Source organism: Rhinolophus sinicus, linkage group LG15, assembly GCF_036562045.2.
Source record: "Rhinolophus sinicus isolate RSC01 linkage group LG15, ASM3656204v1, whole genome shotgun sequence".
Classification (NCBI taxonomy): Eukaryota; Metazoa; Chordata; class Mammalia; order Chiroptera; family Rhinolophidae; genus Rhinolophus; species Rhinolophus sinicus.
In genome coordinates, this window is record NC_133764.1 from 48,105,806 (window position 1) to 48,131,381 (window position 25,576).

The window sequence follows — 25,576 nt, forward strand, 5'->3', positions numbered from 1 at the left end:
AAAATAGGGGTGTGGAAGGTGAGAACTAGGTTTCCCAGCTTCAGCTCCGCCCTCCAGTAGGAGAGAAGGCTCTTCCACCACCCTGCCACTGGGTTCAGCCCAGAGTCCTTCCCCAGAGAGTACATTTTGGCCCCCACCTCCCCACTGTGCAATATGGTGGGGACACTGGTGAGTCACAGGGCTGGGTGGTAGTTACCTGGCACCACTCTCACTCCCACATCTCCAGACTCTCTGCCCTCTGGACCCAATACAAGATTGGGCAAGACGGTTTGGCAGTCCCACTGCCATCACGAAGTCTCGCGTGATCAAACCTTTTCCCTAGGGCTCCTCTGGCTGCTGAGTTGGGGCCCCAGTCTCTGCTGTGGAATGGAGAATGGGCAGAGCGAGAAGGGAAGGCATGTTCGCTCTGACTCTAAGGAACGTGGGTCAGTCAACGTCTGGAAAGTAAAAACCGGAAGTAAATGTCCTTGGTTCTCTCCCCTCAGTCGCCACACTCCCCGAGGGAAGCAATGCTAAACTAGGAAAACACCGGACATCCCATTTTAGAAATTTGAAACCACCGTCTTCCCTCTTCCCAGGACTAGAAGCAGGAACTGCGTCCTCACGCCCCCTGGCGGCAGATTGCAATTACACGCTGCTGCTCACAAACACCCAGGGTCCACAGGGCGGGACTGTGCCCCTTTCACCACCCCCGCATTTACAGACAAGGGGAGATGGTTGCAGAGGGAGGGAAGGACCTGCACCTTCACTCCTCAGCCCAGGGGAGACTAGATCCCAGGCGCTGTGATTCATTCAACAAGAAACATTTATTGAGCACCCACGGCCAGTGTGCCAAGAACCAATGGACTCCTGGTCCAGGGCTCTTCGTGACGCCAGCTGCCCCTCTTCTGTCTCTACAATTCAGGCTGAGACCCCAACTAGGCGGAGCTGGAATGTTCTCCAGAAGACTGTCCAGGGGGGTGAGCAGGGGGAGGACGGGCGTCAGCGGCAGTAGTACCACCATCCTGTGGTCCAGAGACCCATTGAGGAGGCAGGAAGGTCTGGAGAGCAGCACTCACAGGTGGGATGGGATGGAGCCTGGTCAGCTATGTCCATTTGATATGTTTAATAAATAGTTCCTGCTGCTTCCCAGGCTGGTGAAGGTGGTACCACTGGGCCCAGGTTTCCCAAGCCCTTAAGAGGTGCAGGCGTGGCTCTCTTTTCATGCTAGTTCAGGCTCTGGCTCTGCAAAGGAAAAGGGAAGAGCATTGGGGTTAGCCCCCCACCTATTCCCAACAGGTCTCAGCTGGCCCCTGCTTCCAGGAAGGATGCCAGCCCCCACCAGGTGCGATGGGGGTTGCCCACCGGCTGGCAGCCCCCAGAGGAGGGGTCCCAGCACCCACAGACATATCTCCCTGCCTCTGTAGCCCAGGGCCAGAACCCTTCTGTCCCCAACCTCCAGCCCAGGCTGCATCCCCACCCCCCAACCAGGACTCTGCCAAGTCACTGACCAGCCTCAGCCTCATCACCCTTGGCGTCTGGCTCCTGCCACCAGTCAGCGTAGATGCCCTCCTCATAGTCACCTTCCCCCTCAAATTCAGCATCTGATGGGTGGTCCTTGGCCTCCAGGGGTGGTTCTGTCTCCTCCAGCTCCATCTAGAGCAGCCCCAGGGTTAGGGGAAAAACCAGGTCACAGAAGGCACAACACAGCATCTGCTCGCTGCCTGGCCAAGGGGCCCTTCCACCCCGGGGCCCTCCCACCCCATCTCAGTCTCAAGAGCACAGGTGTGACGTGGGGGTTTCTCCCACAAGGTCCTATCCCCAAACTGCCCCCTCCCTTAACCGGTGCATGGGGCTCCACCAGCAGAGATGCAGTGTTAGCATTAGCATCACCTTCTCTACAGTCCCCCCTTTAAGCATAAACACCCCTGGGAGAATACTGCTAGTCTGTGCATACGGTCTGCTCTTCCCAGCCAGGAATGCCTTTACTCCCTCGTGCTTGGAGAGCTCTGGTTTATTCCTCCAACGTCAGGCATCAGCTCCAGGGTTGCGGCCCTTGCTGACAACACTGGCTGGGTCTGGAGTCCTTCTCTGGTGACCCATGCAGACCTCTCCCACACAGAGAGGAAGTTCGTGCCTCCCCCACTAACTGTGAGCTGATTAGGGAAGGGACTGTGCCTCTCATCAATTTACCTCGGCTCCAAACACGATGTCTGGCAAACAGCAGGCGACACATAACAGTGATCAAAATCTCTACCACTTGCTGAGCACCTACTATGTGCCAGCTCTATACTAAGTGCTTTACATACTTGATCTCATTTCATTCTCACCACATGGTGTGAGATGGTCATTATTCTCCTCTCTCAATGGATGAAGAAATGGAAGTCTGAGTGTTACCTAAGACTTGCTTGGGGGCTGCGCAGTTAGGAAGTGGTGGAGCCAAATCTGGCTAGCACTAACCTGGGTGTTAAGAGTGCAGACCTGGCCCCCATCTTCCATGAGGGGACCATGTGTGCTTGAACAAAGGAGGAAGTGGGTAAATAAGCACTGAGCAGTGATGCCTCAGAGAATTCAGGCTCTCAATTCCTCATTCAGAATCAATGGAACACACTGTGGTTCCTCCTTCCTGGTGTCCTGCATTCATTTATTCACTGGTTCATTCAAACTCAGTTTCTGAGCACTAGCTCTGTGCCAGGCACTGTGGGAGAACTAGGAATAACCCGATCTCCTGTCCTGAAGCACAATCCTCTAGGAGGCTGGCTGGAGAAAGAGGCTGGTGGTGAGATAGACCAGGGCTGAAAATAAGTCCAGGTCCAGGGAGGCACAGAGGGTCCGAATTGGCACTGCAAGCCCAGAAGACAGAGCCAGGACATGCAGCAAGGACTTCTTGGAGGAGATGCCACCTGAGCTGGGCCCAGGAGAAGCAAGGTTCAGACATGTGAGAAGGCAGGGCATGAGAACACGGAGCACAGAGAGAAGGCAGGTATAGATAAGGGACAGGTGAGTCTTTCCTGCTTCACAGCAGCTGACTGCTGGGAGCTGGGCTGAGCTTTGGCACAGTGGCTGCAGGAAGAGGACCAAGGGGTTTCCATCACCACCCAGCCCTGGAGGGTGGGGGCCATTTACCTCATCATCCGACTGCAGATACATGTGTGCAAACTCCAGCAGCTCCCGTAGCTCAGCCGTCTGGTTATGGTAGAGCAAGGCCTCCTGGGAGGAAAGAGGGAAAGTGAGGTGAGCTGGACCCTGGTGCCAGATGGTGGAGGAGCCAGAGTTCCTAGGATCTGGGTCCTTGGGCTCTTTTCCAGTTCAAGGAGCCTAGAGCAATTATCAATTCACATGTTGATTACAAAATCGTAGCTGCTTGGAGTGCTGGGTTAAGAAGGATTCCAGGGGCTCACTGAGAAAGAATGCCTCTATTGATTAGCAATGTCTGCCACGGACAAGAGAATGGGGCTACCATGTGCCTTATATTTGCCAGTCTTGCCCTTGACTCCCAAGGAGTTTCTCAGTGTTCCAAATTGAGGGGGGTGGGGGGGGTGGTTCCTGGGGAAGAAGGGCAAAGGCCAGCAGTGAGGATGATGAGGGTGGGGAGCAGGCAGGCATGAACAGGTATTTTTGTACCTCCCACATCCCAGGCACTATGCTGGCAAGGCAGGTAGTACCACCTCCAATTTGCAGGTGAGGCAACACGTTCAGAAAGAGTCAGCAGTGTTCCCAGGACCACACAGCTGGTGGGGCTGTGTTTGAACCCAGGACTCCAACCAAAACCCATATGCTTTCTTTTCACTTCCCCATCCTGCTTTCCAGGGAAGCCAGGATTTTTTTTATCAAACCACATGGTCCTGAGCGTGCCTCGGATGGTAATGCCTACCTCCCGGGGCTGGAAGTCCTCTTCCTCCAGGCCCCAGCGAGCCCGGTGGAAGCGGTAATACACCAGGTTCTGTTGCATGACATTGTCCTCGGGGTCGAAGAGCATATAGCTGGCAGCACTGCGGGCGGCTTGGCGCACGTCGTTCACTGCAGACAGAAGAGGAGTGGAGAGTGGCCTTGACACTTGCTCATCTTCAGGGATGACCCCCACCTCAACCATGCCATCTCCCCATTCAGTCCAGCACCCCTGCCTCCCTAGCCACCTCCGAGAATACCTGTTGAGCACCTCATCCCACCCACTGATAATGCAAGCTAGGATGTACTGGGCACTTACTGGGTGGCAGGCCCCACGTAAGTCATTTAAGACTCACCGTTATTGTCAGCCCCATTTTACAGACAAGAAATTCAAGGCATGGAGAGGTTGGTAAACTGCTCAAGCTCACATAGCTGGAAAATGACAACACTGGGGAATTAGAGGCCAGTGGCCCAGCCCTCGACCTCTTTGCCAACTGGACCCATGAAGGGTCTCCTGGCCTCTTGGTCCTCAGTCCCTTCATTCCAACTCCAGCCTCTGTTTGATTCTTGGCATCTCTGCATTGTAGGAGCCCTGGAGATTGTCCATCCCAGCCCCTGTTGACACCAGGATCTCCCTCAAGGGAGGATAGCCTTAAGTCCTCCTTTTTATTAGCCATGTGGCCCCTTGCCCGCTATAAGCCTCAGTTTCCTCATCTGAAAAATGGGTCCAGTAATGTCAGCTGCAGCAGGTTGGTGAGAGGATCAAGTGAGATAAACAGATGTGGCAGGGCTTTGTAAACTGTCAAGTGCTGTGCAGTTGTTGGCTATCTAGTCATTTACCCAAGAGGCCCTTGAATCCTCCCCGAGGCTGCTCTCTGTTCTCTCCCACAAGCCTCTCACCTGCCCCACCGCCCCCAGCCTTCCCTCCCATTGCCCAAGGGCCTCAATTCTGAGGGAGAGCTTCCCCACAACTCTGCAGTGCTCCCAGTGCAGTGCTCTCTGACACCCAAGCCCACTGGGAGGCTCACACTTGTAGTAGGCAAACTGCAGGTAGTGATACATGGTGGCCACGAACTTCTCCACGAAGAAGCCACCCACATTGGGGGTCAAGTTGGCCTCACAGTCCACCTTGCACTGCAGGGATTCTGCAAAGAGATCTGGGGGTGGGGGGAAAGCAGTGGTGAGGAGATGATGATGTGCTGAAAAGCTCCGTCTCACAGATGGGGTGACAGACATGACTTCCAATCCCAGCTCTGCCTGCAGAGCCTGTTGCAATCACATGAGATACTGTGGGTAAGATAAGTCATGCTGAGGAAGACTGCTGTGGACAGGGCCGTATCACCACCCACAGCTCACCCTCACCCGAAAGCCAGAGAGAGCCAGGGCTCTCTGAGAGAGTGGCAGGGGAAGTTTGAAGGTAGGACTGATGCCCAGATAGAGAAGCTCAGGGCAGCCCTCTCTGCCCCCCACTGAGGGATCCCTGCAGTTAGGGACTCCCAGGCTAGGTGTGATTTCTGGCCACACACTGCTTTGGGCACACGCCTGCTGGGCTGTTTTCCCCCCTTAGCTGGGCGCTTTTGCACTTGCATTGACCTCTGCCTGGAAAGCCTGTGAACCCAACCTCCCAGAGGTTTGGGGATGCCACTGCCTCTCTCCACCGATGCCCAGCGCCTTGGGCACTCCTGCCCACAGCCCTCTAAGCCCAGTGGCAGGAGATCTGTTACCCTGTCTAAGTCTCTCAGCCAACAACACACTGCTGGGAACAGGATAACACCTCACTCCTGACTGCCTCCCAAGCACTGAGTAAGTGCTCCATAAAAGTGTTAAGGGGTCTGAGAAGTTCTGGGAAGCAGGGCCCAGTGATGGCTGGGAGGGATGTCTCATGGATTTGGGTGGGGGTACCTGCTATGGCGGGATAGAAGTCCTTGAAGTCCACCTGCTCGTGGGCTCCCTCGCAGCCAGCCAGACACCGGGCGAAGATGGCTAGGTATTCGGCCAGGGCGCGCTCCATGTCCTCGGTGCTGCTGCGGAAATCCCCACTGTTGTAGAGCTTCACTGCTCGGAGGAACACCGCCTGCAGGGGAGTGTGGCAGGGGGTCAGGGGGACCCCCACCACTCCCCTCCTCTACGAGCCCTCTGGGGGGTCAGGGAGGAGCATCAGGGCCAGCTCTTCCCCTGCACCCCACCTCGTAGGGCTGCGCCTCCAAGTCTGTGAGGGGCTCCTCAGCCGCATCCAGCAGCCCGCGGTAGTAGTTGAGATACTTGGCGGTTAGCTCGTGCTTCGGGTTCTTCTGGAGGAAGGTGTAGGCCGCAGCCAACGCCTTCTCCAGCCGGTTTGCCTGTGGGGTGAGGACAGAGCGGGTCAGCAGGGCTAGAACTCACGGCCCTGAGCGTACAGGCTGGCTTGGGGCTCGATGACAGCAATGCTACTGCGGACCCAGCTTGGAGCGACGTGGCCGAGTGGGGTCCGGGGAGAGGCAGAGGACACCGGGACGGGCGGGGTATCTGGGGACGGGCGCCCACCTTGAACTGTGCGTAGTGCAGATACTGGTAGGGCAGGCGGCTCTGAAAGTCGCGCAGCAGCTGGCGCGGTGGGTAGGGCACCTGGAAGGCTGGCAGCGTCCGCTTGCATCGCCGCAGACAGGCGGCGCGCTCCAGGACGTGGCCGAAGAGCCATAGCTCGCGGGCCCACTCGTCGCTGCGACCGCTGTCAGGGCCGGGCACAGGCCCGGGGGCCGAGGCGGTGGGCGGCGTGGGCCCGCTGCAGTTGGCGTGGCAGAAGGCCTCGCTGTCCCGCAGCAGCCGGTGCAGCCGCAGCGCCGCCTCCAGGTAGCGCGCGCTCTCGCGCCAGCTCTCGCCCTCGTACTGCTCCAATGCGTGCCCGTAGGCCGTGGCCAGAGGCATCAGGTCCTCGGGCGGGAAGCCCCGGAAGCTGTACTTCTCGTACTGCGCCCCGGTGCAGCGCAGGAGCAGCCACAGCAGCGCCCAAGCCGCCCGCCCCATACCCCCACCGCACCAGCCAGCTCACCCGGCGGAGCTTGCGTCCGGACCCGGTCCGCCGGCGGGCGGGCGGGGCAGGGCCCGGGACCGCGAGCCCGCTGGGTCTTAGTGCCGCGCCGAGCCAGGAGGGTGGTGCCCTGGGTCCCATCCCTGAAGGGACAGAGGGGCTGCGTCTCCCCTCTTTTCCGAGTGCACAATGGTGTCCTGAGTCCCCTACGTTGGCCTGTCCGTAGGGGTCCTTCCCTCCACAGATGGTGAGGGGGAAGACGCTTACCGCAAGGTGGGGAGCCCAGAAAGCCCTTCCCCACACAAAGACAGTCCCCCCAACTCAAGATCGAGAAACTGAGGGAAGTACCACCTCCATCTGCTCGCTCAAGCCCTGGAAACGGGTCTTGCGTCCAGCACAGCAACCCTTCTACACGCGCCCCAACCCCAGCCCTGAAGGGGTCACTCTTAGTGTCTCCCCCAGCCCGCGACGGGGAGGTGCACACCTAGATTTACCCTGCACACCCTCCACTTTCACCAACTCCTCCTACTCGATACCACGTCAGAAAGTTCTTTTGGCAGTCCAGCCTTTGCAGGACAAAGCAGCTCCTCATCCCTGAAGAGGCCGTCCTTGGGACAGTAGGGGTGGGGGAGCACTGAGATACCCTCAGTTTCTGGAGCCTCGCCAGCCTCCTGGAGAGGGCTTAGATTTGGGGGTGTCAGTAAAAGAAGCAAGGGATGCATCAGCGCGGCTTTAGGACCCCGGGGCTCCGGAAAAAAAGACACTGAATTTTTTTTTCCACTTGGGAGTCCGCTCCGACTTCTCATCTTTCGCGAGCCTCCCTCCACTCTAGGCCCCAGGTCTCTCAACCCGGGGTGGGTGAAGAGGGTGGAATCTGGAGTTCTTTGTGGTGCATTCCTCTGTTTCTAACACTTTCAGACTGGCCCCCTCCTCCTATTGCACCCCCCACTCCCTGCCTCACCAGCTCAGTCGCCCCAGCCCCCATTCCACGTGGACCAGCCAGGGCGGGGGTGGGGAAGGAGGACAGGAAGGGGGGGAGCCAGCTCAGGGAAGAGGGGGAAGGAGGTTGGCCGCGATTCTCTCTCTCTCTTGCCCTCACTGCCGGCCATCCCAGCTCCAGGCACCATGTTCCGCGCGGGGTCCCCCAGCCACACCCTCCTCCGGGCCCCGCTGCTGCCGATACTGTTGCTGCTCGTACAGGCGGTGGGGAGGGGGCAGGGCCGCGCCAGCCCGGCCGGGGGCCCCCTGGAAGACGTGGTCATCGAGAGGTACCATATCCCCAAGGCCTGTCCCAGGGAAGTACAGATGGGGGATTTTGTGCGGTATCACTACAACGGCACTTTTGAGGATGGCAAGAAGTTTGACTCGAGGTAATGGGTTGGGTGGCCCCAGACTCACCACTCCCCTGAGCCCAGACCAGGCGCTCCTAGGTCCTGGGTTCCCTTGTTGCCCTTTAAAGCCCTGTCTGCATTCTGGTACTCCATGATCCCCTAACTCCAAACACAGTACCCTGGGTGAGTGTGTGTGTGTGGGGGCAGCCCAGACATCCATCTCCCCAAAGATAAATCCCCTGCTCTCAATTTCAAATCTTTGCCTCTCCAAGGACCCCAATTTCTTTCACACAAGCTCCCCACATTCCCGAGTGTGACAATCAAGGTGACCTGCTCTATTTACTTACTTTATTTAAAGACGTGGGGAGGGGGACGTTCTGGTCCAGTTTTGGGGATAAGAGCATGGTCTTTGCTGCAAGTGAATCCTCTAGTGGTCTAAGCCTGGGACCCTCTACATTCCCACCCACCCGACTCCCTTCTGGTTTCAACACCAGGTTAGAGAAGAGGGAATAAAACTTTATTTTGGAGAGGGTAGGGGTTCCCAGCAGCCAGCCTCAGCGGCAGGCATTATAAGACAGTAGGATGCATCTGGAAGTATAGGGCATAGCTCCGTGTAGGGACCCTGCCTGTCTACGTGTCACATGCTGCCGTGGGCTCCTCAGAGGGTTTTCATAACTCCCTCCCTGGATCTCCCTGCACCCCTACCTCCCTCCATCTTAGCTCTACCAGGCCAGGGCTGCCGCCCATCTTGCCAGCCTTGGGATTTGAGAGACTGGCTTCTGCTCTGGCAAGTCCACTTTGGTTGGTAGGAGCAGCTTGTCAGCCCCGGTTAAACCGTGGGTCCTGGTGACATACGTGAAACCCCAAAAAGTCAGTCCCTCTTAGACCCTTCCCCAAAACACACAGCTTGGCCCATGGGAAATCAGTTGCCACGGGCAGGCAGTATGTTGGGTAAGAACACGAACTCCAGAGTCCAAGACCCTGAGTTCCAATCCAGGCTGTGACCACGGACAAGAAATTTTGCCGCTTTAGCTTTACTTTCCTTAAAATGGAGATTAAAAAGTCGGTTCAAATCGCTTAGCTTTGATTCTGGGAGGACTGGACGCCCCGATAGTATTTAACTGGTGGCTGGGCCCTCACAGCAGCACTGTGAACGGGGCAGGTCAGTCAGAAAAGCAGCCCCGTGAGCACCATGAAGTGTAGGCAGAGGCCAGGAGTAAGTGCAACCCTGAGCCCTTGACTGCCAGGGCTGGGGACCAGGGTGGGAGTTGGGAGGTGACTTCCCCGTTGGGGACTCGGGGAGCCTGGCTGGGCCCCGTTCATGCAGTACTGAACCTGAAAAATGCACAATCCATGGCCCCTTTGGTCAAAATAAAAACCTCCCAGCCTCCTTTAACTTCTGAAAGCTTAAATGAAAACTATAACTAAACACAAATAAAAGCCATGGCAGTTTTAGAATAGAATAGGCTCTTTCAGAATTGAGGACCAATCGCTATGCCTCCACCAGCTCTGCATCCCCTTCCTTTCCGCCTTGCCTAGTAGATGGTACAGAGGCACAAACATGGGCTTTCGATATCCGCAGACACATATTAGCTGTGACCTTGGGCAAGTCACTTAGTCTCACAAGTCTCAATTTTTCTCATAAGAAAAATGAAAACAATAATGCCTACTTCACAGGGGAGAGAATTAAGTAAGATCATGAATGTAAAATGCCAAGCATTTAATCGGCATATTCTAAGTACCCACTACTGTTCCTCTTCCCCTCGGGGAAGTACTTAGCACTGCTTTGCCATCAGCAGAGAGCAGCAGCAGACAGGCCTGCACCCACCCCCATCCCAGGGGAATAGAAGCCCTTAGACTCCTTGGGGACTTCCTTTTTGTAAAAGCCCAGCCTCTTAAGTTGGGGGTCCCAGGTGACCTCTGACCTCGCAGGGCAGTGAGGAGCCTGTGGTTCTATACCTGTGCATGGGGGAGGGTTGTGTGTGCATGTGCGTGTGTAACACCTGTGCATATGTGACCATGGGCAGAGGGAAACATTTGGCTGTGTGCGCCCTCACCTGTGTACACCTGAGTCCACAGTATCCCCTCTGTGCCCTCTGCCCCCAGCTATGACCGCAGCACTTTGGTGGCCATCGTGGTGGGCGTGGGACGCCTTATCACTGGCATGGACCGAGGCCTGATGGGCATGTGTGTCAACGAGCGGCGCCGCCTCGTCGTGCCTCCCCACCTGGGCTACGGCAGCATCGGTGTGGGTGAGAAGGGCTGGGGCCTTGGTGCGGGGAGGAAGGAGACCCGGAGGCAGAATCAAGGACCCCAGGGCAGAAAACTGAAGCTCAGAGATGGAGAGTGACTTGCCCAAGGTCAACTGCATATGCAGCCTGATACCGGCAGGTCTGGGACTAGAGGTTCTGTCTCCTGCCCTGGGCTGGGAGGAAGGGAAATAACAGGGCCCTGGGTTGGATATACTCGGAGGAATGGGAACTAGAGGGGGTGCAGGGGGAGTCCAAGCAGAACACAGCCCTCCACGGAACATGAGCTCCACCTGCCCGGCCCTCACAGCGGGGCTCATTCCCCCGGATGCCACCCTCTACTTCGACGTGGTCCTGCTGGACGTGTGGAACAAGGAGGACACCGTGCAGGTGAGCACCTTGCTGCGCCCGCCCCACTGCCCCCGAATGGTCCAGGACAGCGACTTTGTCCGCTATCACTACAACGGCACCCTGCTGGACGGTACCACCTTCGACACCAGGTAAGGGCTGGAGGGAGCCCTGGGGACTGTGGCCTGGGGGCAGTCCAGGGCCCATCCTGCTCTCCCACCTCCAGCAGCCTCATCTCTACCTCATTCTCTGCAGCTACAGTAGGGGCGGCACTTACGACACCTACGTCGGCTCTGGCTGGCTGATCAAGGGCATGGACCAGGGGCTGCTGGGCATGTGTCCTGGAGAGAGAAGGAAGATCATCATCCCGCCATTCCTGGCCTATGGCGAGAAAGGCTATGGTGAGGGCAGGCAGGCACGCAGGGGGATTCTCCAGAAGTGGGCGGCCACATACAGTTACTCAGGTTGTGTACTGCACGAGGGCACCCAGCCAGGGAGGAAAGCAGGGATGAAATCCAGCCCTTGCTGATCGCCTCACTAAGAAAGACTGCTTTATTCTGATTCACACAAAGGTTCAGTATGGGGTGGTGGTGGTCGGGGGCCAGGTGGGGGGGGAGGTGGAACCCAGCTCAGGGCTCACTGGAGGAGCAAGAAATAGGACTGCTGAGGGCGAGGAAAGAGCCGTGGAGAGCAAGGTTAGCACCTTTTTGCAGGGTGCTCACATAGGCTTTCCTGAGGCGAGAAGGAGCCCTGGCTTGCTCTCCACCTGTTTGGTACAAGCCTGTCCCTTCCCCAGGGACTGTGATCCCCCCGCAGGCCTCCCTGGTCTTCCAGGTCCTACTGATTGACATCCACAACCCGAAGGACACCGTCCAGCTGGAGACGCTGGAGCTCCCAGCCGGCTGTGTCCGCAGAGCCATGGCTGGGGACTTCATGCGTTACCACTACAATGGCTCCCTGATGGATGGCACCCTCTTCGATTCCAGGTCAGCGGGGTCCTGAGGAGGGAGGGTGGGGCTGGGGGGAAGGCAAGAAGCCGAGATAGGAAGGAAAGTACCAGATACTGGGGTCACCCAGGCAGCGGCTGGGGGTGGCTCTGAGCTGCCTGCAAGGGCAGTGGCCCATCTGACTCCCTTGCTGGCCCTCCCACCTTGTATTGCAGCTACTCCCGCAACCACACGTACAACACCTACGTGGGGCAGGGTTACATCATCCCCGGGATGGACCAGGGGCTGCAGGGCTCCTGCATGGGGGAGCGCCGGAGGATCACCATCCCCCCGCACCTGGCCTATGGGGAGAACGGGACTGGTAGGCCTATTGTACCTCAGCTCCTCTCCTGAACTGCTCACTGACCTTCCCCTACTCTGCCCTTCCCATCACAAAAAAGTCACCCACCTTTCCTGCCACACAGACTCCATCCTTTTCTCCAGGGCAGTCCCCCCACTTCTCCCCTTCCATCTTGGAGAAGGACTCCTGAGTTTGGGGAGGGGGATGGTTATGGAAGAACAGAAACAGCATAGCCCTAGGAAGCAGAGACCTGGATTTGAGACCCAGCTTTGCTGGAAGCCTCAGTGTCCTCACCTATAAAATGGGACTATTCACACTGATCAGCAGGGTAAGTTACTGGGAGGTTGCAAGACTGTGTGTGTAAAGGGCTTTCTAACTGGCAGGTCCCTCCCTCCCCAAAAGAGTTGATTATGTGGACAAACATCCCATCCCATCCCATCCTCGTCTGAAACCCCAGGGCAGTTTCATGGAAACCTTGAACAGCCCCTACTAGACTCCAAGCTGACCTGCTCCACCGTTCTGGTCTCAGGAGACAAGATCCCCGGCTCGGCTGTGTTGATCTTTGATGTCCATGTCATCGACTTCCACAACCCTGCGGACACCGTGGAAATCAAGACACTGTCCTCGCCCCCCGAGACCTGCAACGAGACCGCCAAATCTGGGGACTTTGTTCGCTACCACTACAACTGCTCTCTGCTAGATGGCACCAAGCTCTTCTCCTCGTGCGTGTGGGGCAGGGCCAGGGCCAGGGCCAGGGCTGGGCAGGTGGGTGGGCCCAGGCAAGGGGAGTCCTCCTCATAGCACCCCCCTTTTCTCCATCTATGGGGAGCAGAAGCGGCAGAAAGGGGAAGGGAAGGTGAAGCTAGCAGTGGGGAGCTGCAATTTCACTTTATGGAGGGGGTACTGAAACAGGGAGAGGTGAGTCCTCAAAGCCACACTTCAGGGGCATTGGCAAAATGAGACGGGTGCCCCATCTCTGAACCGTAGGGCCCTGCACTCTGCTGCGTGGGGCGGGCACCAGGAAGACTGACTTGGGAACGGGAGTTGGAGGGACAATGGGAGGTGAACTGGCAGGAACAAGGAAGGGCACTGACCTGGAATCTGCTTTTCCCCAGGCATGACTATGGGGTCCCCCAGGAGGCAACTCTGGGGGCCAACAAGGTGATCGAAGGCCTGGACAAGGGCCTGCAGGGCATGTGTGTGGGAGAGAGGCGGCAGCTCGTGGTCCCCCCGCACCTGGCACATGGGGAGAGTGGAGGTGAGCGGCAGACACTGGTCTGTTCTCCGTTTGCCGCTTCCAGATGGTTCTGTAAACATCCAGTGCCCCATTCTCCAGTCCCAAAGAGGGGAAACAGGCTTGCAGGCTGGGGAGCACACTGGGCAGGCCGCAAAGCCAGGCCCAGATCCTGATCTGGTTGGGACTCTTTCCTTCTCTTCTCCCTCTCTCCAGCCCGGGGGGTCCCTGGCAGTGCTGTACTGATGTTTGAGGTGGAGCTGGTATCACGGGAGGAGGGGGTGCCTGAAGGCTACCTGTTTGTGTGGCACGAGGACCCTCCTGCCAACCTTTTTGAAGACATGGACCTCAACAAGGATGGCGAGGTCCCCCCAGAGGAGGTGGGTGAGGAGCTCAATCCTTAAAACAACCATCCCCGTACTCACCCCAGCAGAAGCCACCTTGCATGGTGGCATCTAGCAAGAACGTGGTCCCTGTCCATCCTGTCTGCTCCCACGTTCCTGCCCCCCTGCTGGTCACTTTGCCTGAGGTCCCTTGTCCCTGCCTTCTCTCCTGGCACACAGGCAGCCCTTCCCCCGTACCACTGCCCTGGCCCTGCTTAGGACCCCAGCAACGGCTCCTCTCAGTTCTCACTGGCTGGCCTCCCCCGGGGGCCCTTGCCAAGGCTGCTCAAGCAAGCCCCTCATGCCTGCCCTCCCCTGTGCTCTCTTCACCCTCAGTTCTCCACCTTCATCAAGTCTCAAGTTAGTGAGGGCAAAGGACGCCTCATGCCGGGGCAGGACCAGGAGAAAACCATAGGGGACATGTTCCAGAACCAGGATCGCAACCAGGATGGCAAGATCACCGTTGAAGAGCTGAAGCTTAAGTCGGACGAGGACCAGGAGCGGGTCCACGAGGAGCTCTGAGGGCCTGGGCCCAAATGCAAAGGCCCACTTCTGGGGGGGAGCAGTGGGCAGTGGGGCTGACTCCTAACAGTCACTGTCTCCTCTGCTGTGATGAGGTCTGAGAGCATCTGAAAAGTGGTCAGAGACAGCTCTGGTCTTCCCACCAGCCCAAGAGTAATATCCACAGCACAGACCTCTACTTGGTTTCTGTCTTCCAACCCCACACCACTTCCTTACAAATTTTGCAAAACTTCCTTACAAGAGTTACAAAGCCAATCTGGGCATTGGTGGAGTCTGGGGTTGGATGGGACCATTGCTGGCCCCTCACCCACACCTCCAAGTCACCAGACAGAGAAAGGCCACGCTCATCATTTCTTTATTTCCCCAAACTTCCCCTCTATTTGTGCTTTACCTCCCCATCCCCTTCCCACTATGTCCAGCCCCCATTCCTGTCATGGCAGCTCTTCAGGAGCATGAACCAGGGCTGGCAGGGTCCCCCCAGCCACCCTCCCTCAGCTCTGGCTGGCTCCAAGGGAAGGGGGCTGCTCTAGGAGGGCAGCCCTATGTCACCTATTTGGTCCCACCCCCTCTCTCCCCTGGGGTGCTACAGGTCAGGGCTGGGCCTTTCATCCCTAAAGAGGGCTGCCTTCTCTAAGGGACAGAGGAAGAAAATGAAAGGATGGGGGTAAAAGAAACCTACTTCGATGGATCTTAAGGCTAGGAAATAAATGAAATCCTTGGTTCGGGGCTGAGATGAACATGGAAGGGCTTATTGGGGACTGAGGGGTGAGTGGTGGGTGGAGCTCTGCACACTCAAAAGACAAAACTGGTGTCAGATCTTTTTCCTTTGTGCCAAATAAAAGACTAAAAACCAGAGGCCTCAGGAAGTGGTCTTTCATTGCGGGGAGGCCCTTCCACCCAAAGACTGGAAAGCAAGGGGAACAAAGCAGGCTTTTCCATGCCCCACTGCACTGTGTCCCTAGCTCTCGTTCTTCCTCTGGAGGTTGCTGCCTCCCGGAGGCCTAACCCAGGGGCCCTAACTGGAGAGGGAGCCCGTCTGCTGGAGGATGGGGAGTGGGTGACCACAGGAGAGGTGTGGGGCGATGGTTGTTGTCGCCTAACTGTCCCAAGTGAAGGGAAAGATGAGGCTCCTGACCTCAAACACAACATACAAATCTCAGGGATTAAACCGCACAGGTCAAATTCCACTCTTTCACATAGATTGTTTCCAAAACATGCCCACCTCTCCCTGCTCCTGGCTGTGGGCCCATTACCACCTTCCAGATCCATCCTGTCAGAGGAAAGGTAACTGAGTTCAAGCTGCTGGTGTCTTGGGAAGAGACTCGCTTCAGCCACTAGTCAGGCAGCCTTCATCTGCCCTGCCAGTAGGATGGAGATGACCCAAACCATCAGATGGGTTAGAGGAGGTGCTTGGGAGAGAAAATGATGGAACTGGTCACTGAACTGCCCCCACAAGCACTGATTTCTTGCCCAGGATCTCCTGAGACGTGACCTCTCCCCACGACCAGTGACTGATACTCCCTGGTCTCAAGGCATTCTGAAGTCACCTCACAGTCTGACAGTGGCTACAGATCCAGCCTCAGATGGTAACCGTCTGTCCCCCAGACCTAACAGGACAGCACTGAACGGAAGCCCGTGTGCAGGCACCGTGATGCACGAGACAAGGCCCGGTGTTGGTCAGAAACACTCCAACCCTGGCTCTAGCTTCTAGCTATGGGCTTCAGGCAAGTTACTGGTCCTTTCTGAGCCACCTGTACTTTAGACCTACCTGCAAGGTTACTGTGAGGATTAAATGGCACACCATCCATCTAGGTGCGCAGAGCGGCAAGGGACTGAATTTCTCCGAGGGAGGACAGGCTAGAACGCCAGGTGAATGGGTCTCCATTTGCTCTTCCAAAGATTCCCTGTGAGAATTCAGCTAGCTCCTGACCACCCAAGTCAACAGGGAGGGGGAAGACGGGAAAGAAACTGTAAAGGCAGCCCACTGCAAGACAATCGAGCATAAACCACTTCTATTTTACTTTGCCAGAGTGCCTTCTCCCTTCAGGTCCCTGGTCTCAACCCACCTTAAATCATCCATTTTAGTGGCCCTGGACCCACAAGAGGAGGAACAGGAGCCAAGGGCACCAGGGAAAATCCACACCCAAATGAATCCCGTTGGGAACTGCTCAAGAGGCTCTGCAGACAGGGTTGACCAGACCCAACCGAATGTCAAGTTTAAGGGCTGCTTCTGAATAAAGCCAAACCATTCCAGGTCAGAAACACACGCTTCCAACCCCGCCTGCCCACCCTGATTCCCCACATGCACATTTAGGCTGTGCTCAGGGGGTCTTATGGGCTAATTGGGTGGTTTTCAAACTGTGTTCCATGGAGTCCTAGAGGGTCCTTGGAGGTTCCTGCACTTCCAGGACCAAGGGGTGCAGGCTCTGCTCCCCGCCCCCCAAATCAGAACAACTCTGGTTTTTCCTTTTTATTTTGATGTCTTACACATTCGATTTGTTTGAAGAACAGCTTCCTGTGTTTAAAAATTTTGAAAAAAGGAATCCTGGACCAAATGATTTCTGGAATGCAAACACCCTACAGGTCCACAGTTCACTTGGAAGGGCTTTTGCTGCCTCCCACCTGGCAGGGCTCCCTCAGGCCTTGGAGAACACACACAGAAGGCGCCAGGGAAAGGAGCAGGGAGGGATGCACCGGGCTTTCCTCTGCACACACCAGGAGGAGCAGGCTCTCGGCACTGCGGCCTCCCAGCAAGGCGCCCTCTTCATCCCGGCCTGCAGGGACTGGCCCCACGCCCGCACACTCAGGAGCCGTGGAGCCCCACCCCGTCTCCCCGGTGCAGGATGTCCTGCAGCAGCCCGTTGACCACGTCCAGAGTCTCGTCCTTCTCCAGCACAATGTCATAGGCGTCCATGTAGCTCTCACGCTGCTCCTCCACCTGCCCAGGGGAAGGGAGGCTGAGAGTCCCCAAAATGCCCTGCTCTCTGCCCACTGCCTCTGACGCTCAAGCACCTGGGGCTGGGGAAGCCGCAGCTCCCCAAGAGGAGTTCAAAGTCACAGGGACCTGCCCTTTGGAAACGCAGATGGCCGTGGGCACCGGCTGCCACAACTAAACGTGGGGTCAATGTCAAAAGGACAGTAACAAGGATCAAAATGTAAAAACCAGATGTTACCTCGAATCTATCTGACTGATTTTCACAAGGCTCAGGTATTCTCGGGAACCTCAGCACATGCTGGCTGAGTGAGGACCTGGGGCCTTCCAGCTTGAGACCACACTATGGCCTCTATAAGACCACAGTTTTCACTCGTCGGCCCCTGGTCCGTTCTTGTATTTTTCTTCTATATATTATAAACCCACATCCTGAACACTGACATCTCCCGTCTCAATCATGCCTCACAGGGGTGATTTAGGAGGACCGGTAATCAGCCCCACTACTTCCTAAACTATGTCACCTCGGGCAAGTTACTTAACCTCCTTGCCTGTTTCCTCATCTGTAAGATGGTATAACAGTCACTACCTCAAAAGGCTGTTATAAGGATTAAGTGGATTAATGTCCCTGGCATATGGTGAGCACTCAGCAAGTGTCGGCTCCAATGACATGCCTGGCCTCTCTGGATTCGTGCCACGTGGTAAGCACACAGCGTTAATCGCTGACTATCTCTTGTTTTCCTAGGAGAATACGGACTATCCTCCTGGGGAACATGGCTTGTGTCTTACTTCTGTACCTCTAACACTTAATGCAATGGCTAGCACACAGAAGGTGTTCGGTCAGCATGTGTTAACAGGACTTGAAAGAGAAGCAAGCCACAGAGGAGGAAGCCCTGGTCCCCTCCCTACCTTGTCATTTAGGAAGCCAATCTTGAGAATGTTCTCCACACCTGGAATCCCATCAGCCATTGTGAGATCCCCCATGGTGTCTCCCAGCAGGAGGATGTTGGTTTTGCCCTGAAGTTGCTGGAAGTAAGCGGAGTTCTTGCATATGGAGCTGTTCTTGTTGTACGTGTGTATGAGCTGGCCCTGGAATCCCTGTAGGAAACCCTAAATAACCAAGACAAGAGACAGACAGCAGGGCTACAGGGACCTGTCTGGCGCCACTTTTCCATTGTCTCTGGCACACAGGAAAGAAAATCATGAAAGCTATAGATAATGCCAAAATCTCATTGTAGTCTAAACTAGGGGCCGACAAGGTAGGGCCCGTGGGCCAGGCTTAGCCTATATTTATAAATTCAGTTTGACTGGAACACAGCCATGCGCCTTGTTTATATCTTGTCTGTGGCTGCTTTTCTGCACAGGAGAGTGTAGTGGTCGCGACAGAGGTCGTATAGCCCACAAAGCCTAAGATATTTACTACCTGGCTTTTTACAAAGTTTGTAACCCCTGGTGTAAACTAACAGGGACCATCAAACATCACATGAAGCTTGTGACACAAGCACTGTTTAGGCCACATGGGTGGCTAAGCAATAGTCGCGGGTCACGTCCTAACCATAGTTCAAAAGGAGGGACGTTCCAGCCATTGGTTTTAAGAAGTTAGAACATGGGTAAGTCAGAGCAGCCCACTTCTGGCTCTAAGAAAATAAGTCAAAGCCCAAGCCCTTGAGCACCTAGGATGGCACATGACCCATGCCAGTGACATGGGGCTTGAGTGACCCCCAGGGGAGAGAGCTAACTGTTGGCCAAACACCAAAGAGTGAGTCTTTTAGAAGTAACTGTCTTTAGCTGGCATAAGTAAATAAATACTGCCCGAGGACAAAGAAGCCAGCATGCCTTCTCCTCCTTCCCCTCCCCAGGTTTAGGGTGCAGTGCCCTGGTTGGTGGTCCCCACTCCTTGCCCATTCCCTGCCCAAACGAGATCTGGCTCACATCTTTGTCAAAATCCATGTAGTTAGACACAATGTGGATGTTGGGGTGGAATACTTTCTTCTGCCGGATAATTTCTTCCAGGATATCACCAATGCCCGCAGAAAAGATGAGAAGGGGAATGCTGTTTTGGTAGAGGGTGTCGAAGAACGTCTTGTATCCCTCCCTGAAAAGAGACGAATGGATTCTCAAAGGGCACTGCCTCTGCTTCTCTTCTTTACTTTCTACTTGGCTTATATTATTACATTTTTAAATAAAAAAACAAAAACAAAAACATTTTAAATTGAGATATGAAATACATACAGTAAATGGCTCAAGTGTACTACTCTTAAGTGTTCAGCTCAATTACTGTTTACATATGTATACACTCATGTAATTAGCAACCAGACCAAGGTTCCCTCATGCCTCTTCCCAGTCCATGCCACCCCTCTACTTTGACTTTATATCCCCACTGATTAGCTTTGCCTGTCCTTGAACTTCATATGAATGGGCTCATACTTTTATTGTTTCCATACTACAGTTGACCCTTGAATATCGTGGGGGTAAGGGGTGCCAAGCCTGAGCAGTCAAAAATCCACATATAACGTTTGACTCCCCGAAAACTTAACTACAGTTGTCCCTCAGTACCCAAAGGGGAACTGGTTCCAAGAGCCCCGTGGATACCAAAATCCAAGGATGTTCAAGTCCCTTATATAAAATGGCATAGAATGATGCATACAGTTGGTCCCCTGCATCTGAGGACTCCTAACGCCAGACTGAAAATACTGTTTACGATGTGCGGTTGGTTGAATCCACAGATGCGAAAGCCAGAGGGCCAACTGGATATTTACTGAAAACAATCCACGTATAAGTGAACCAGCACATTCAAACCCGTGTTGTTTGAGGGGCAACGGTAGGACACACCAGGCAGCTATTCTGGGACAGACTGACTGAGGAACACCCCAACCCACCCGGCTCTTACTGAATCTGCACACGTCTCTTCTCTCTTGGCTTTTCATGAGCTAGCCTCTCTCCCCAGTTAGGACACACAATCCTAAGGACAGACACCCATGCCGACTCCTTCCTCTACGTGCTCCTATCCCTCCTCCGGTAAACAACGCTCCAGCAGACAGAGCTGCACTGTGAAGGCTGCTGATGATCAAGGGGCCCCAGCCAGCCAGCTCCCATGTCTGGATAAAGAATACCAGTTCCCATGGAGACCCCAAAAGTCATTTTACAAAGCATGTGTAAACCACTGGGAAAAATCAACTGGATGCTGTTGATTCTTGGAGATGAAGCCCTGGTCACATTCCCACTACCTCCACTACCAGCAGACTGCTTCTGAGGAAGCACCCAAGGATATAATAGAAAACCCTTCAGCTGTATCCAGAGAGGAAAAGCAAGACCTTCCCCACTTCAGGTGCTCATGGTGCCATGTCTCTTCTGACTCTCCTAGCAACGAACTCCTCTCTACTCCTTCCCACCTTCTTTTTTGTGGGCAAACCCGTTTCGAATGTTTTCCAGAGCAAGCAACTTACCTAAGCATTGCATTGGACTCTCTAACCACCTCGGCTATCTGAAACTTCTGAATTTTCTGCTGACACAGGATATCGTGTGCTTTGGTCCACCTAGAAACAGATACCCCACAAAGCCCCACATTCAAATCACTAAGTAAGTAAAGTGACCTTTCCATTTTCAGGGCCAAGGCCCCTCTGGAAGTACTGACAATGGAGGCCTCATCCTTTTCCACAGAGCCATTTTCTGGAGGACTCTGGCTGTCCTTAACCAAAAAAACGGTGAGAAAGCAACACAGCAGAGAGATAAGAGTTGGGTGTGTTAACTGCTGAAGCCAAAGCTCTTCTGAATCCCTTCCTTTGCAACCCCTCTCTCTGTAAAACAGGGGCTCTGTCCAGTGATATTGGTTTCTATAGGAGGGTTATCTCCCCAAAGCACTTATTTTCCCAAACCAAGGGGCTTCTACCTCATTCCAGGGATTCTTGGTGGTCCCCCACTCTAGCAGCAGCTACAAGGAGTCCCGGGTGTGCCTAGACAATCTGTTCTAATAGCGGGGCCTATAGCATTCAGTTAAGCATCCAGTAAGGTGAGGAAGCCTGTCATCTCATCAAAGGGAAGAAATACGCCCCTTCCTAGACCAGTCCATCACAAGGGCCAGGAGCTTTCACCACCACCGTCACTTACCATTCCACCATATCAGGTAACTTCTCTTCAATGGTCCGCCGTGGGTCAATCTCAATTGGGTAATAGTGTTTATGGAGCGCTTTCAGCTGGGGTATCCAAATGAAGAGAAAAGCCATTAGTCCATCAAGTTTTCCCCAGCAAAGTCCTACAGTTTAGCATGAGACAAAAAAAAAAAAAAATCACTGAGAAGGCTCAACTTCATGTAAGGGAGCGACTGGATCCACAGAGCTGGTCATCCCTTTGCACTCACCCAGCAGGGAGGTCCAAGAATCACAGCATAAAGAGCTTTTGCTATCAGATCAGAGGGTTACTAGGATTTTGTTATTTACTAGCTCAGTCATCAGGGCTTAACCAGTAAGAACTGATTTCATTCTGTGTATCCCGAAATGTGGTACAGTTTCTTGGGTGGTAGGCAAGCTAACTTTAGGGGGTACATGGATAAACACTTTGTTTTAGTAGTTCATTTGTTTTAGTGGATTCATTTGAATGTATATTAAAAAAAAACTAGCATCTCAAACTCATGCTTTCACAAAGATTGTTCCTTTTTTTTTTTATAAGTTAATTACACTCAGGTTTTTAAAAGCAGGTCAATTTAAAGAAAAATATTTAGTAAAAGTCATACACAGATATGGCAAATAAAAACCAAAATTATGAAAGTGTAACGAAAAAACTGTTGTTTGGGACACAGCACATTAGTGGATGCGTCCATCACACTGCCAACATCAGGTGAATTACTTCACGAGCATCTACAGGTGCTACCTCTGGCTAAGGCTTCCTTCCACATGCCAGAACCTTCCATCCTCTTGGGGGGAGGGATTATGTGTCACACAGGGCCAGTCAGTAACAGCGCCCAATAATAATGGGAATTGACTGGATAAAGGATTTTAATTTTAATATATGCATGGTCTTGGAATATTACAAGATCAAATGGAGTCCCTGACCATCGGTCCAAAAGAGAGTTAAGAGCAAAGATTACACACTGACAAAGGCAGAAAGCTCCTGAAATGTATTAGGGTGCAAAAGTAATTGTGGTTTTTGCAATTTTTAACTTTTTAAACCACAATTACTTTTGCACCAACCTATTAAGGTTCTCAATGTGTGTGGTTTTTTTGGGTGTAAGAACATTTTTCTAAAAGTATAATAGAACTCCACAGAAGAATATAATTTTTCTTTTTTAAAAAAGGTTTTATACATAAACTTTGGTTTATTCATTTCTTCAGGAGCCCATCAACCCCAAAAACCTTAGTTTTCTCTAGCTTCTTTATCCTAGAGAGGACAATCAAACCTACTGTCTTATTTGTGGATGCAGCTTCCTGGAAATTGGTAAGATGAGGGATGTGAGGAACCCCAAAAAGTGACTTGCTAAAGGCAATCAGTGGTGGAGCCAGAACCCACCTTAAGCTATTATACAAGTGGCATCCCCAGAGAGATAGGTTTTAGAAATATAAGAGCTATCTACAATCCACTGTCCATATTAATACTGAGTAATCATGACAGAGTGTTGGAAGAGCTGACCAATGAGACAGACCAACAGACCACTTAGTATGCAATTTAGTGAATTTCATAATGAAGTGGAATTAAATGATGTAGTTATTCAGCAGAAAGAGCTCAGCAACCTGCAGAGAAACGTGCAACTAGCGTGGCTCTGCTCTGGCAAAGAGGACACTGACAGGAAGTCCATGGAGCAAAGTAAAATGAACTCCAAGGCTACAGGAATCACTTCACAATATTTGTATGCATTTTATGGAAATGGGAGTTATTGTATTTTGACATTAATTCAGAAGTCTTTCTTGAGACCTGTTGCTTTCAAGAAAATTATATTATCAAGGAAAGTGCATAATGCAATGGAAAGCGTTTGGGTCAGAATACAGCCAAACTCTACATCTTGGCTGTATGACCTTGGGTTAGTTGCTCAACCTCTCCAAACCTGTTTTCTCATCTGTTAAATGGAGACAATAATGGTTCTGTCCACCTCTCGGAGTTGTGGGAGGGTTAAATGACAAACACTGAAGTCTCTTGTAGACTCTTTAGCAGTGAGCATAACATCCATACTCTAACCATCAATCATCATATGTCTTAGCCAATAAGGAAAAGCTGTCCCAGTGTATTAAGACTTGGTCCACCTGAGCAAAGAAACAATTAAAAAAAAAAAAAGAATCTTCTAATGTCTCTATCCTGGAATCTTTGGTCCTAAGCAAGAACCATTTGAAGTGATATATGATAGCCATTTTTGCACAAAGAAAGGGAGTAACTCACCTCTGGCTGGCACTCCTCACTGATGACCTTGCTGTTATCCAGAATATCTGCAAAAACACAAAGCTCCTTTCACTTGCCCCTTAGAAGCATCATCTTGTCAAGCCCAACAAAGCAAACTAGTATGTGACTTACTGTAAGAAGAAGGGCATTGCTTTCCATTATATGCAAACCTGCTCAAGGTCCTGTCAAAATCAGAAATGACCTAAAATGCAAAAGAGAGATGATGCCTAGACAGGCTCCTTCAGGTTTGGCCTGTGTCTGGCTGGGGAGATAATCATAAAAGTCAAAGATCTCAGTGCCCAGTCTGTGGGCAAAGCCCTGGGGGAGTTAGGGAGGGCTAGAGAGGGAAGGAAGAACTAATCCTAGTTAGTACAGAGCAAACTCAAAGGAGGCCCAGCGTCTTGAGGGGTTGGGGGCGGGAACTCAAGAATCAGAACCCCTCTGTCTTTTTCACTACACCCATCTCAATGCCCTGGGTGCTTCCTAGGGTGCCTCCACCTTTATGGCCCATCTCCACATCTGCAACTTCTTGGAGAGCCCGCTGACCTGGGTTAGTTTGGAGAATAAGGCCCCGGGGCCTGGTGTGGGTGCTGTCTGTCTAATTAGAGGAAGCAGAATGACCATACTGAGAATTCTAGGTTTTAGGGCAGGTGGGCCTCCAAGGCAAAACAGGCGAACCAACCTGCTTGCCCTCAGACCCCTGGCCATTTCTAGCGGCTGAGGCCTTGCAGGTGTCCGCAGCAATGCGGGAAGGGCAGGACGTCTCCCCAGCCGCCCCCGACTCGCCGGCCCGACCTCGCCCCGGAGGTACCTGTAAGCGGTCTTTCCCGCCCCTGCGTAGGGCGCCTACGATCTCCAGCACCCGCCCGGACTGCCGCATCCGGACTGTGGCCTTCGTCAGGATGCTCACCTGTCCCAAAACCCGAGAGAACGGCTGACTCTGGCACCGCGCTGGGCACAAGGGGAGCCGGGGGCTCGCTCGGGCAACGCTGAGAGGCCGGGCCGGGGCGCAGCGGGGGCTCCGGCCCGGCCAGGAGAACCTACTGGCCAGGGTGGCGCAGGGGGGCCGAGATGACGCACTGGGGGTCTCGGAGCACCCGAGGGATCCGGGACCGCGCTACTGATAGTTCCATATGCCTCACCTCTTCCGCCATGGTGTTCGCAGCCTGGTGGGTGGTGCGGGGACAAAGACCGCCCCCTCGCGACAGCACTGCGCACGCGTCGTCCCCTCCTGAGGCAAGAGGGACAGAGCGGGGTAGGCGGGGGAACTGCGGGTCCCCGCGCCAGGATGGGCTGGGAGAGGCTGGTGGTTCGGGAAACCTGTACGGCGCGCTAGGGGAAGGCCGTGGTTGAGGGCTCTGTGTTGAGGAGGGTGAGGGTCCCAAGGAGTTGGGGTTTACTGGGTACCACTCTTTCTAGAGCAAAAATCCTAGCAAGTGTGGTCGTTTCCAGGCTTACAGTTTGCTTGACAAAAAAAGCCGCAGGATGGGAGGGGATGTGGCCGAGGCATGAAGTGAGCTCCGTTAAACATCCAAGCGGTGCTTCTTTAACTGGGACCACTCCTCATCAGAAGAAAATGAGTACCTACCGCATGTTCCGAGGGCAGGAAGGCCCTGGACAACTGGGCCAGAATGAAATTCTAATTACAGTTTTACTTCTCCCTTCTGCCTCCTCTGACTTGGTTTCCTTGAACTCCGCGTCTGAGGAGTCAAGTGTGGAGCAGTGGAAGGTAGTTGGATGCTACAGGGATATGGAACTGGGCAACTGAAGAGGGAACAGGAACCAGAATTCATAAAAACTCTTACATGGTGTTGGTGGGCACAGTCTTGCTCTGGGTACAGGGACAGAGAAGGAGGTGTGGTGGGGGAGGGGATAAGGAAGGAGGACAGGGGCAGGAGAGTTCCAGAACCTGAGAACACAATCCTACGAGTGATCTCACTGCGGGCCTAGGATTCTGGAACTTGAGCGGCCTGATGGGCCCTACATGAAAGATGTAGTAGGGAAAAGGAGCGACAGCTGGCTAAAGGGGCCCCCCACGACCCTCCCCAACACCCTA

General features: G+C 53.9%; 3 protein-coding genes and 1 long non-coding RNA gene across 8 annotated transcripts; 1 reads left to right on the forward strand and 3 right to left on the reverse strand.

The window, feature by feature from the left end:
* Positions 1 to 787: 787 nt before the first annotated feature.
* P3H4 (prolyl 3-hydroxylase family member 4 (inactive)) lies at positions 788 to 7,660 on the reverse strand. Of its 2 annotated transcripts, none has more exons than XM_019747634.2 (8): positions 6,391 to 7,660; positions 6,054 to 6,206; positions 5,770 to 5,941; positions 4,896 to 5,024; positions 3,854 to 3,999; positions 3,106 to 3,189; positions 1,563 to 1,635; positions 788 to 1,224 (listed from the first exon to the last, which is right to left on the reverse strand). In XM_019747634.2, the coding sequence occupies exons 1-8, from the start codon at positions 6,868 to 6,870 to the stop codon at positions 1,202 to 1,204; spliced, it is 1,260 nt and encodes a 419-aa protein (XP_019603193.2). In that variant the 5' UTR covers positions 6,871 to 7,660; the 3' UTR covers positions 788 to 1,201. The 2 variants fall into 2 exon arrangements, with proteins under 2 accessions (XP_019603193.2, XP_019603192.2); XM_019747633.2 differs by having other exon boundaries at positions 1,491 to 1,635.
* Positions 7,661 to 7,869: 209 nt separating this feature from the next.
* FKBP10 (FKBP prolyl isomerase 10) lies at positions 7,870 to 15,076 on the forward strand. The gene is made up of 10 exons (XM_019747632.2): positions 7,870 to 8,244; positions 10,312 to 10,457; positions 10,765 to 10,954; positions 11,058 to 11,203; positions 11,599 to 11,788; positions 11,965 to 12,110; positions 12,619 to 12,811; positions 13,205 to 13,347; positions 13,540 to 13,703; positions 14,043 to 15,076. The coding sequence occupies exons 1-10, from the start codon at positions 8,000 to 8,002 to the stop codon at positions 14,226 to 14,228; spliced, it is 1,749 nt and encodes a 582-aa protein (XP_019603191.2). The 5' UTR covers positions 7,870 to 7,999; the 3' UTR covers positions 14,229 to 15,076.
* LOC141568941 (uncharacterized) lies at positions 11,684 to 13,321 on the reverse strand. The gene is made up of 4 exons (XR_012492284.1): positions 13,184 to 13,321; positions 12,596 to 12,727; positions 12,198 to 12,324; positions 11,684 to 11,819 (listed from the first exon to the last, which is right to left on the reverse strand). It is a non-coding gene; the product is annotated as an uncharacterized LOC141568941 (long non-coding RNA).
* Positions 15,077 to 16,683: 1,607 nt separating the features above from the next.
* Positions 16,684 to 24,748, reverse strand: NT5C3B (5'-nucleotidase, cytosolic IIIB). Of its 4 annotated transcripts, none has more exons than XM_019747635.2 (9): positions 24,663 to 24,748; positions 24,332 to 24,430; positions 23,653 to 23,722; positions 23,521 to 23,567; positions 21,265 to 21,350; positions 20,604 to 20,693; positions 19,090 to 19,252; positions 18,067 to 18,267; positions 16,684 to 17,166 (listed from the first exon to the last, which is right to left on the reverse strand). In XM_019747635.2, the coding sequence occupies exons 1-9, from the start codon at positions 24,672 to 24,674 to the stop codon at positions 17,032 to 17,034; spliced, it is 903 nt and encodes a 300-aa protein (XP_019603194.1). In that variant the 5' UTR covers positions 24,675 to 24,748; the 3' UTR covers positions 16,684 to 17,031. The 4 variants fall into 4 exon arrangements, with proteins under 4 accessions (XP_019603194.1, XP_074176386.1, XP_074176385.1 ...); XM_074320285.1 differs by having other exon boundaries at positions 23,521 to 23,586; positions 24,663 to 24,712; XM_074320284.1 differs by having other exon boundaries at positions 24,565 to 24,699.
* Between the last annotated feature and the right edge of the window lie 828 nt (positions 24,749 to 25,576).

What these genes read in the sequence shown, in the direction of transcription:
- NT5C3B (XM_019747635.2), bottom strand. An exon ending in GCAATGCCCTTCTTCTTACA is followed by an intron (nt 23,568 to 23,652) that starts GTAAGTCACATA and finishes GTGTTTTTGCAG; the next exon opens with ATATTCTGGATAACAGCAAG. An exon ending in TTACCTGATATGGTGGAATG is followed by an intron (nt 20,694 to 21,264) that starts GTAAGTGACGGT and finishes ATCTGTTTCTAG; the next exon opens with GTGGACCAAAGCACACGATA.
- FKBP10 (XM_019747632.2), top strand. Translation starts at nt 8,000, where the DNA reads ATGTTCCGCGCGGGGTCCCCCAGCCACACCCTCCTCCGGGCCCCGCTG. An exon ending in GGCACCAAGCTCTTCTCCTC is followed by an intron (nt 12,812 to 13,204) that starts GTGCGTGTGGGG and finishes GCTTTTCCCCAG; the next exon opens with GCATGACTATGGGGTCCCCC. An exon ending in GCGAGGTCCCCCCAGAGGAG is followed by an intron (nt 13,704 to 14,042) that starts GTGGGTGAGGAG and finishes CTTCACCCTCAG; the next exon opens with TTCTCCACCTTCATCAAGTC.
- P3H4 (XM_019747633.2), bottom strand. Translation starts at nt 6,870, where the DNA reads ATGGGGCGGGCGGCTTGGGCGCTGCTGTGGCTGCTCCTGCGCTGCACC. An exon ending in TGGAGGCGCAGCCCTACGAG is followed by an intron (nt 5,942 to 6,053) that starts GTGGGGTGCAGG and finishes ACTCCCCTGCAG; the next exon opens with GCGGTGTTCCTCCGAGCAGT. An exon ending in AGGACTTCCAGCCCCGGGAG is followed by an intron (nt 3,190 to 3,853) that starts GTAGGCATTACC and finishes CTTTCCTCCCAG; the next exon opens with GAGGCCTTGCTCTACCATAA.